Raw genomic sequence first — 11557 nt, 5'->3', positions numbered from 1 at the left:
TTTGGCCCCTTGAGTGTGGCTCTTCCTAAGCCTTTGGAGTACCCTAATTAAGTTAATAACAATGTACCTACCTATATAGTTTAAGTTTAAAAAATTTGGCTCTTAAAAGAAATTTCAATCATTGTACTGTTGATATTTGGCTCTGTTGACTAATGAGTTTGCCAACCACTGACCTAGGCTATTTGTCAAATTGATTCCTATACCCTTCCTCCAGAATAGATACCAATTTAGTTTGTTTTGGTGTAGGCCTGGGAACCTGTATCATTCATATAGTCCCCACATGTTCTTACATTCAGAAGAATTTGAGGAACAGCTAATTAAGACATGTATAATTATTTAAAACATCAAACCTTCTTTTGACAGTTGTCCATTGCTGCTTTGAGGACTGTGGTATGTGACATCTGACTACATGTTTGTATGCCAGTTGCATACAGTTAATGAGCCAATGCATTCTATGACTGTGTGGTCCAGCTAGCTTTGTTCTGTTTCAAGAACAGACTATTTCCCACATCCTGATCAGCTGCCTGACAAGATGAATTATTGGTTGCAAAGAGAACTGAGAGTTCCTAAACTGAAAAATTCAAAAAGAAGGGGATCCAAGATGGTGGCAGAGTAGGTGGAAGTTATACTCACCTCCTCCCAGGACCAATCTAGAAGTACAACTAAGATATAGAACAATCAACCTGAATAACCAACTGAAGACAAGCTGAACAGAAGTCTTATAACCAAGGATATATAGAAAAGGCCACATCAAGACTGGTAGGAAGGGTGGAGATGTGAAAAGGGCTGGCCCTGCACATGCTGCAGCTGAGAATCCAAAGGGTTATTCCAGCTACAAAGGTCCCCCCTCAGGAGTGTGGGGTCTCAACCCCAGGCTGGACTTCCCAGCTCACAGCACCAGAGCTGGGAAGAGCCCACATACATCTGGCTGTGAAAATCAGTGAGGATTCTGTCTGCCACAGGGAGACGGGAGGCTGCGAGAAACCCAGGGACCCTCTTACAGGACCAGAATACAAAATCTCGTTCGCAAAGGGAGGGCAACTTGGAGCAAACTAGTCTCATGAGGAGAGACTAGGTGGTTCTGGGGAGAGAGCTGGACAACCACTATAGTTCTTGTGCTGAGTACCTCACCCACACTGCCCACAAATGCCATCTTTTTTGGGGTCAAACAGTCCCCTCCTACAGCATCAGCCTGGGAAAATGCAATAGCCCCACCCTCCTGACTCCTTATTGCACTGCCTGCCAAGCTCAGGCTCTCCGGGAGTGCCGGAAGCCGGTCCATCCTTGCTGCTTGACACAGTCGCTGCAGGAAAGAAACATCTGCACAGCATATGTTTCAAGGGACCTGGCGTATATAGCATACTGTTCTTAATATGTTTGCTCCCCTTAGCGCTGTGTGTTTTAACCAAGGTCACCTCTCTGAGAAAGGTTGTTTCCCCAGGTAGGGATTTTTCCCTGAAGTTAGGGAGGGGATAAAACCCCTTAACTAAGTGCCAGGCGGGTAGTTAATCACTTTAACTACAAACAATCACGCTTAAGCTACATAATCTTTACTCCCTGGAATGGAGATAAGAAACGCCCTAACCTTTGCAATAGAAATTGACAGGATTAAAATCAACTGGTATAAATACAGATGTAACAAGATAATAAACACCAGAACTTCGCTGGAGATCCTGGACAGAACTTGGCTAGAGATCCTGGCTAGGCTGCTGATCAACTGAACGCTGTCTCCGTGTCATTCCTTCTTTGACGAATCTGTCCACACCTTTGGGGACCCCTGGACCTGCTGGGGTTGTACCCCAGCACGGGAGGTCAAGGGATAGATTGAGATGTGTGACTCTAAGGCAGGGCCATTTTCCCCTTTAGTACCCAACCAGTGCAGAGCCCTCACTTCATATGGGCAAATCTGATAAAGTCTGCTGGCCTCCCTCTGGTGACTCTGAGACCTACCCCACCACAAGTGTCTGTGGCACTTCGTGGGTGGCAGCCGGCTTTTGCATATCCTGGGACTTTCAATGAGTGACCTCAGACCCAGCACTGGCACCCAGTTTCAATCTGTATGAATCTAGAGAACACTACTTGCCCCCAGCTGGTGACTCACTGAGAACCTACCTCATACACCTTGCATACCACCAGAGGCTCTTTTAGTGACTGAGCCTAATAAGCAGCTGGCAGGTGGAGGGGGATCTTAAGGTGCCTTGTGAATTTTGCGACCTGACCCTGGGCTCAGTGCTGGTGGAAGCCAGCCTTGGTGAACAGCTTGGTCCTTCCCATGCACACCCAGGCCCACCAAAGGCATCAACAAACTGAATCATGTTGTAGCTACAAACAGGTTGCCCATGGCCAGTCACAGGCAGCATCTGACATAGACCTTCAATTGAGTCGCTCCCTAGAGGCCTCAGAACCAACACACCCAGTGGCCAGCAAGGCTATTATTTAAAACTGACGGAGCTTGCAATTGCAAAAGGAATTGTTTTTGTTGTTTTTTCCATTTCTTGCACTCCTATGTTCATTGCAGTATTATTCACAGTTGCCAAATATGAAAATAACTGAAGTGTCCTTTGATAGATGATTAGAAAAAGATGTGGTACATATATACAACAGAATACTACTCAGCCATAAGAAAAGATGAAATATTGGCATTTGCAACAACGTGGATGGATCTTGAGAAGATCATGCTATGAAAAATTAGTCAGACATAGAAAGTTAAGAACCATATGATTTCACTCACATGTGGACTATAAAACTAAAATCAACAAATGAACAAATAAGAAAAACAAACAAATAAAAACTCATAGACCCAGACAACAGAATGGTGGTTACCAGAGGGAAGGGAGGTGGGGGAATAAATGGTAAAGGGGGTCAAATATATGGTGACAGGTTTAATTTTGGGTGGTGGACACACAATGCAATATATGATGATATATAATAGAACTAGAGGCCCGGTGCATAAAATTCGTGCAGGGGACAGGGTCCCTCAGCCTGACCTGCACCCTCTCGCAATCCGGGACCACTGTCTCCTAACTGCTGGCCTGCCTGCCTGCCTGATCGCCCCTAACCGCTTGCCTGCCTGCCTGATCGCCCCTAATCATCTTTGCCTTGGCCCCCACCGCTGTGGCTTCGTCTGGAAGGATGTCTGGAATGACATCTGGAAGGTCATTCACCTGTCTGGTCTAATTAGCATATTACGCTTTTATTACTATAGACTAGTGGCCCAGTGCACGAAATTCGTGCATTGGGGGGGTGTTCTTCATCCCGGTCTGAACCTTCTCCAATCTGGGACCCCTTGAAGGATGTCCTACTGCCAGCTTACAGGGATTGGGCCTAAACCAGCAGTCAAACATTCCTCTCGCAATCTGGAACTGCTGGCTCCTAACAGCTCACCTGCCTGCCTGCCTGCCTGACTGCCCCTAACCACTCTGCCTGCTGTCCTGCTCACCCTCAACTGCCCCTTGCTGCCGGCCTGCTTGTCCCCAAATACCCCCCTGCTGGCCTGCTCACCCCCAACTGCCCCCCTGCTGGCCTGCTCACCCCCAACTGCCCCCCTACTGGCCTGCTCACTCCAAACTACCCCCCCCGGCTGTCCTGATCACTTCCAACTGACCCCCACTGATGGCTGCTTGCCCCCAACTGGCCCCCCCTGCTAGTCTGCTTACCCCCAATGTCCCTGCCCCGCACCAGTCTGATTACCCACAACTGCCCTCCCCTCTTGGACTCTAACCACCTCTACCTCGGCCCCGCCACCATGGCTTTGTCCAGAAGAACATCCGGAAGGTCTCCTGGAAGGTCTCCCAGTCTAATTAGCATATTACCCTTTTATTAGTATAGATTGTTCATCCGAAATCTATATAATTTTATTAACCAACTAGAGGCCTGGTGCACAGATTCATGCACTGGTGGAATCCCTCAACATGGCCTGCGGGGATCAGGCCGAAATTGGCAGTCCAATGCAGCCTGCTGCTCCTGCCTGCCGCTCCCGCTCATCCCAGCCCCGCTGCTCCTACTGTGGGTTTGCACCCAGTCAGTCCAGATCTGGAGAGGCTCACAGCTGTGAGCCCTGCATCTGGCACCCGTCAGTCAGCTGAGCGGCGCTCCCACTGTGAGAGCACACTGACCACCAGGGGACAGCTCCTGTGCTGAGAATATACCCCCTGGGGTTCAGTGCACGTCATAGCGACAGGTTGTTCAGTTGCTTAGGCTTCTATACTAATAAAAGGGTAATATGCTGATTAGACCGGGTCAACCAGCCATCTTCTGGACGTCTGACTTTCTTCCAGACAAAGCCATGGAGGTGGGGGCCAAGGCAGAGGCAGTCAGGGGCGAGATCAGGCTGGCAGGGAAGAGTAGTTAGGGGCAAGATCAGGCTGGCAGGGAAGAGTAGTTAGGGGCAAGATCAGGCTGGCAGGGAAGAGTAGTTAGGGGCAAGATCAGGCTGGCAGAGAAGAGTAGTTAGGGGCAAGATCAGGCTGGCAGGGAAGAGTAGTTAGGGGCAAGATCAGGCTGGCAGGGAAGAGTAGTTAGGGGCAAGATCAGGCTGGCAGGGGATTAGGGACCATCAGGCCGGCAGGGGAGGGCAGTTGGGGGCGATCAGGCCAGCAGGGGAGGGCAGTTGGGAGTGAGACCAGCCTGGCAGGGGAGGGCAGTTGGGGGTGACCAGGCCAGCAGGGGAGGGGGCAGTTGGGAGTGAGACCAGGCTGGCAGGGGAGGGAAGTTGGGGGCATTAGGCAGGCAGGTGGGTGAGTGGTTAGGAGCCAGTGGTCATGGATTGCAAGAAGGATGTCTGACTGCCGATTTAAACTGGCAGTCTGACATCCCCCAAGGGGTCCCAGATTGGAGAAGGTGCAGGCTGGGCTGAGAGACAACCCCCCTGCACAAATTTCGTGCACTGGGCCTCTATTTTATATATATAGATGTTACCCCAATAAGGTTAATATTAAAAAATTGAAAGAGAAATAAAGAGCTTTCCAGACAAGAAAAAGCTATCGTTTATTATGAACAAACCAGTATTATAAGAAATGTTAAAGGGTCTTTTCTAAAAAAAATTTTAAAAAAAGAGCAACATAGTTACAAACAATAAAATGTCAACAAATATGTACCTGTCAATTATCACTTTAGGCCTGGCTGTTGTGGGTTTAGTGGTTGAGTGTTGACCTATGAACCAGGAGGTCATGATTTGATTCGCTGTCAGGGCTTATGCCTGGGTTGTGGGCTCGATCCCCAGTGGGGCATACAGGAGGCAGCTGGTCAATAATTCTCTCTTATCATTACTGTTTCTCTCTCTCCCTCTCCCTTCCTCTCTGAAGTCAATAAAAAAAATAAATAAAATAATCACTTAATCCCCAGCTGGGTGGTTCAGTTAGTTGGAGTGTTGCCCTGTATAGCAAAAAGGTGTGGGTTCAATTCTGGGTCAGGGCCCATACCTAGGTTGTAGGTTCCATACTGGGTCAGGATATATATAGGAGGCAATTGGTGCATGTATAGAAGGCAACCAATTGATGCTTCTCTCTTACATGGATGTTTCTCTCTTTCTCTATTCTCTCTCTAAAAATCAATCAAAATTTTTTTTTAAAACTCTCTTTAAAAAGATTCTCTTTTAAAAATAAGCAAATCTCTTTTCAGAGTATCCTGATTCTTTTAGAGGGTACTTCCTTATTTTGCAGAACAATGGCTTTTCTTTTAAAAAAAAAATTTTTTTATTAGTTTCAGAGAGGAAGGGAGAGGGAGAGAAACATCAATGGTGGGACAGAACCATTGATTATCTGACTCCTGCACACCCGCTACTGGGGATGGAGCCCACAACCTGGGCATGTGCCCTGACCAGGAATCAAACCATGGCCTCCTGGTTCATAGATTGATGCTCAACCCCTGAGCCACACTGGCCAGGCAACAATGGCTTTTCAGTTACTTAAGCCATCTTGTTTAAGGAACCTGAAGCAGTTGCTAGTAGTGCCCTATATAAATCTCTTTGGCTATGACTACCATTTCAGTGCACACCAATTTGCACCTGTTTACAGAGGGCTTTCTGTGGCCACCAGTGTCTGATTTTCCTATATGCATGTGCTGGGCATTGACTCTCCTTGTCTTTATGGGAACAGCCTTCTATGAATGATTGACAGGAGCTGGCTGTCAATGACTGATGAGAGCACTCTAGCTCCCTTGCACTCCAGGTGGGAAAATTGAGGTTCATATTCTTCACTTGCTCTTAGAACTCCATGGCAGAATTGTTCTCAATAGTCTAAAGCCGTGGTCGGCCAACTGTGGCTCGCGAACCATATGCGGCTCTTTGGCCCCTTGAGTGTGGCTCTTCCACAATATACCACAAAATACCACGTGCGGGCGCGCATGTACAGTGCGATTGAAACTTTGTGGCCCATGCGCAGAAGTCGGTATTTTGTGGAAGAGCCACACCCAAGGGGCCAAAGAGCCGCATGTGGCTTGCGAGCCGCAGTTTGCCGAGCCACAGTTTGCCGACCACTGGTAAAGTATTGACTTGCTCAATGATGAGCACTTTTATTGGCTTCTTTCAATTCTATTTCAGTTCTCTACTAGTCTAATAGTGTTCCCTATGGTTACCTCCCAAATAAATTGCCTGCAGTCAAATACTAACTGTCTGAGTCAACTTCTAGGAAACTCAAACTATACGAAGCCCTTAGAACAACCTCAGTGGAATTTTATCACACCCCTCTTGGGGAAGTTGGTTCCCTTCTTTGTGCTTATACTGTAGCAATACATTAAAACTAAGAAGATATTGGGATATTACCAATTAGACTAAAAATTGTCCAAACAGCCCTATCCAGTTTGGCTCAGTGTATAGAGCAGTGATGGCAAACCTTTTGAGCTCGGCGTGTCAGCATTTTGAAAAACCCTAACTTAACTCTGGTGCCGTGTCACATATAGAAATTTTTTGATATTTGCAACCATAGTAAAACAAAGACTTATATTTTTGATATTTATTTTATATATTTAAATGCCACTTAACAAAGAAAAATCAACCAAAAAAATGAGTTTGCGTGTCACCTCTGACACGCGTGTCATAGGTTCGTCATCACTGGTATAGAGTGTCAGCCCATGTATTGAAGGGTCCCGGGTTTGATTCTAGTCAAGGGTGCATACCTGGTAGGGGCGCATGTGGGAGGCAACCAATTGATGTGTCTCTCTCACATCAATGTTTCTCTTTCTCTCTGTATCTCCCCCTCCCTTCCACTCTCGCTAAAAAAATCAATGGAAAAATATCCTTGGGTGAGGATTAACAACAACAACAAAATTACTCAAACATTCTATAATAAGCTTTCTCATGAATTTTTAAATATTTCTCTCTACATAACTTTGACATTCAATAGTAATAGAATTGTTCACTCCACACTGCTTTTTTACTTCCTTGGGAATTGTTAAAAATATATGTAAGGAGTCTGGCCAGTGTGGCTCAGGGATTGAACTGTTGACTCAGGAACCCGGAAGTCAAAGTTCGATTCCCAGTCAGGGCACATGCCCAGGCTGTGGGCTCGATCACCAGTAAAGGGCGTGTAGGAGATAGCCAATCAATGATTCTCTCTCATCATTGATGTTTCTGTCTCTCTTTCCCTTTCCTTTCCTCTCTCTGAAATTAACAAAAACATATTTTTTAAAAATACATGTAAGGAAATAAAATATGTACCAAGTAACATGTTGCTAGACTGAATCTTAAATAATTTGGCTTGCAAAATTTGAATTACAGGTTTTAGTTCATTTACCAAAAACAGAAATAAGTACCACTATCTCCTTTAATTTATAAGCGTGCTTTACAAACCATTTACTTCTTTAATTTAAAACAATATTCAGAATGGTATGGGATTTTGTGTACTACATTTCCAAATCATAGTGTATATGATTATAGGACTTTTTGCAGTCTATAGTGAGAGCCCCAATTCAATTTCATTATCTTAAGTAACAATTTATAAAGAAAGGGAGAAATAAAAAAATTAAAAATTATACTGTAAACATCATCAAAATACAACAAGGTGGCATGTTTTCTAGCAGATCTTGCCACACACACACACACACACACACACACACACACAGGAAAAAAAGTTAATTTAAATCCACTTTTATTTTTTCATAGATTTTAACAATTATGCACAACTTTTCACATATAGAGAGTGAAATCTCAAGGATGAGGAGGCAATATATATGTATGGTCTCTTCTATTCATTCTTTAGGATGGAAGGAAATTTCTAAAGGGCACAGTGTGTGAGATTTAACACTGGAAAAATACATAAGAATCTTGTTTAACTGGCTCCACTTAGGACCAGGCACAGCACAATAAATACAGAACTGCATCATTTTTAAAAGACTGTTGCCATTTTAACACATTCGTACTAAAGAAATATGATCAGTGACCAATCTGAATTCTACAACATATAGGTGAAGGGACACTTAAAATGAATATCTGAGCATAGTTTCTCTAGCATTTTCACACCCAAACATCAACATACTTAAAAAGTTGTAAAGAACGTATACTGCAAATTCAGAACTACAAAAACAAAACAAAACAAAACAAAACCCTGAAAAACTTGGTCAAACTTTCTTCATCCTATTATTCATTCCCATCACAATTCTAGTTTGCTGGTAAATTTAAGGTAGAAAAGAAAGTTTTTGAAATTATTTTAACTTCCACTGGTCGTAGGGCTTCTGGATAGGAGGCCACATTGGAAGCCAACTGATTAAGCAGCACCATTAAGTCCACACCTCAACAAACCATTGCAAAATTTTTATCTTCCAGTATTCTGAAAGGTTATAAAAGGTTGTATGGAAGAATACCTGTCCTGAACTGTAAAAACATGCAATTTGCAAGGATTTAAACAAACTAGAGCTGAATTCTCTACTGCCTGCATCTTTCCTTATCAGACCAAAAGAACTACATTACCTAAAAATTTAAATAATAACCTATTAAGGCATAAAATAAATACTTTATTTATGCTATTACATTGGGGTATTTGAGATTGTTAGACACGTTCACAAGCCCTTTCCTCTCAGAAAGAGGAAGGAATGGTGCCAGCACTGTTGGTCAGAAAGAGTTAATGGGAAACTGTCGCTCTCGGCTGTTCTGTGATGAGCCTTATTGTACAAATACTTAAAAGACAGACAGAAATGATCTTTTTTCACTTGACTCAGATTCTGCTATCAGCAGATACGAGAATCAATTTTATCCCTATTAAACCAAACGGAAACTGTTATGCTGCTATGGCTACAGATATTCTGAGGACTCTTGTGAGCAAATGAATCAAAACCCACATGAAAGAAAGTATTATTTTCTATAATTAGTAAACTGGTTGTTCAAAAATTCAATAAGGGAACAAACATGTGAACATATGACACACGCTATTATCTTCAAAAAACATAATGCCACTCTGGTCCCAAGGATCACGATAGCCCAGCCGGTCCTTAAATGTGCAAACAGCCTTTAACTACTCCTAAATATCTTCTTTGTGACATTTTAGTGTCCATCACACTGCCACATGATTCTTAGAAGCTCAGGCTTCTAAGATGTTTGAGGAAAAGAAAAAGGGTATAATGGGGATCAAGTTCTTGGTGATTGTTCTAAATGTAATTTTAAAAAGACTTTCCTAATAATGCAGAATAGTCCTTGATACTGAATTTTTCCTAGTGAGACAGAATAAGCTTTAACAAGATGATGTTAATCTAAATTTGACCATCTGGCTCCTTTTTCACTTTTTTTAGAGAGTATTGATCCATATATTATGCTGAGCCCCCAAAATGCCTGTTTTAAAAACAACATAGTTCCTAACAGTTCCCCATAAATATTCCTGATTTATGCTGGGGAAGCAATGCAAAACTGAAACATTAATCATTAATGTTATTAAAAAAGCAAATACTTCCTGCAAAGCAGTTACTTAGCAAAATGCTAAGCTGCAAATAAACTTGCCATGTAGATAGATATCAAATCATTTCACAAAGTACCTGTCACAATGTAAAGAAAACTGACCTTTCACCCCAATTCACTGCAAAGACAGTACATGCAGTAGGCTTGTTTAAATTTAGTGGCGATGAGGAAAGGGCAAACCTAGGACAAGGAGGGACGTCAGCCTACATACAAATTTACAGTAGTGTAGCCATTGTATATCATATTCTCTACATTCACCACTTTGGAGAAAGGAACACTGGAACAAAGGAATGTTTTGTATAAGACCTACAAAATAAACAGGGAAACAAATGATAAGAGGCATAAAGCTGCACTAGTCTCAAAGCTGCACAGTAAAGCAGCAAAAGGTTTGAGATGGGAAATTTAGGAAAATATACACATATGAGAGCTTGCTGAGGAAAAGGAAGGAAGAAATCACAGTTCTAATCTTCAAGGCTACGAAATGCATTCTGCATGTCTTCAAGAAGCTGTGCATAGTCGGCCTTGATCTTTGCCTCACCATCTTTCACTGGATCCTGAAAAAAGACATGACAGAATTCAATTTACATTTGGCAAATAACTTTCAGAACATGTAGTAAGTTGCTTATATTTAATATATTTTGAGTACTAGGTTAATTGAGGTACACTGGTAAATAACAGGCAGGAGTGAAAATTATCCTTATTTCCCTTTTAAGGGTAGAAATGTGTAAATGGTGTAATACCCCACCAGGGGTCCTCAAACTACGGCCCGTGGGCCACAGGCGGCCCGCCGAAAACATTTATCCAGCCTGCCGGGTGTTTTGGCTGCCGCTGTGTGCATAGGAATTTGTTCATAGTTTTTTTTCTTAAACTATAGTCTGGCCCTCCAACAGTCTGAGGGACAGTGAACTGGCCCCCTGTTTAAAAAGTTTGAGGACCCCTGTCCCAGCCAAATAGAAATAAAATTTCAATATTGTATTTTGCCTACTAACTGTACTCAATGACCAATACTTTATCCTCAACAACATGCAAAATATTGGAAAATTATGCAGCATATTAAATGCATTTCACTGCATATATAATAGTTGGAATTAATTTAGTCAAACTAGACATTTACTATTCAATGTCTGATAGAATTACATTGAGACACGAAAGTAAGATTTCTAAAATAATCTTAAAATGCACCACAGTTAAAATCCTTATGGAAAGCAACTTAATTGAGTAACATGTATAAAAAGACTTTAAAATGCTTAAGCTCTCTGACACAATCATTCCACTTCAATCATTCCACTTCTGGGAATCTATGCTAGGAAAATTCACAAAGCTAACTGCATGAACAAAGTTGCTATACCAACAACTGGAAATTTCCTAAGTGCTTAAAAATAGGAGAATATTACTCTCCAGCAACAAAATAATGCTACAGAAGAAATGTAATGACATTAAAAAGCAATTGTGATGTTGCCCTGGCCAGTGTGGTTCAGTTGGTTGAGCATCATCCCATATACCGAAAGGTCATCGGTTCAATTCCGGATCAGGGCACATGCCCAGGTTGTGGGTTTGGTCCTGGTATGGGTGTGTACAAGAGGCAACTGATCAATGTTTCTCTCCCTCTCCCTCTTCTCTCTCTGAAAATCAATAAAAAAATATTTTTAAAAAAGCAACTGTGATATTTTGATACAA

General features: G+C 42.8%; 1 protein-coding gene across 2 annotated transcripts in view; it reads right to left on the bottom strand.

The window, feature by feature from the left end:
- Window positions 1-8067: 8067 nt before the first annotated feature.
- Window positions 8068-11557, bottom strand: part of ATP6V1A (ATPase H+ transporting V1 subunit A) — a 64198-nt gene continuing 60708 nt past the window's right edge. For both annotated transcript variants that reach the window (XM_036349567.1, XM_036349568.1), the window contains exon 15: window positions 8068-10434. In XM_036349567.1, coding sequence (XP_036205460.1) covers window positions 10342-10434 — 93 coding nt within the window. In that variant the 3' untranslated portion in view covers window positions 8068-10341. The remainder of the gene's footprint in view (window positions 10435-11557) is intronic.

The sequence above is a fragment of the Myotis myotis genome, unplaced genomic scaffold (genome assembly GCF_014108235.1).
Source record: "Myotis myotis isolate mMyoMyo1 unplaced genomic scaffold, mMyoMyo1.p scaffold_m19_p_2, whole genome shotgun sequence".
In the NCBI taxonomy this organism is placed as follows: domain Eukaryota; kingdom Metazoa; phylum Chordata; class Mammalia; order Chiroptera; family Vespertilionidae; genus Myotis; species Myotis myotis.
This window is presented reverse-complemented; position numbering and strand designations above follow the sequence as displayed.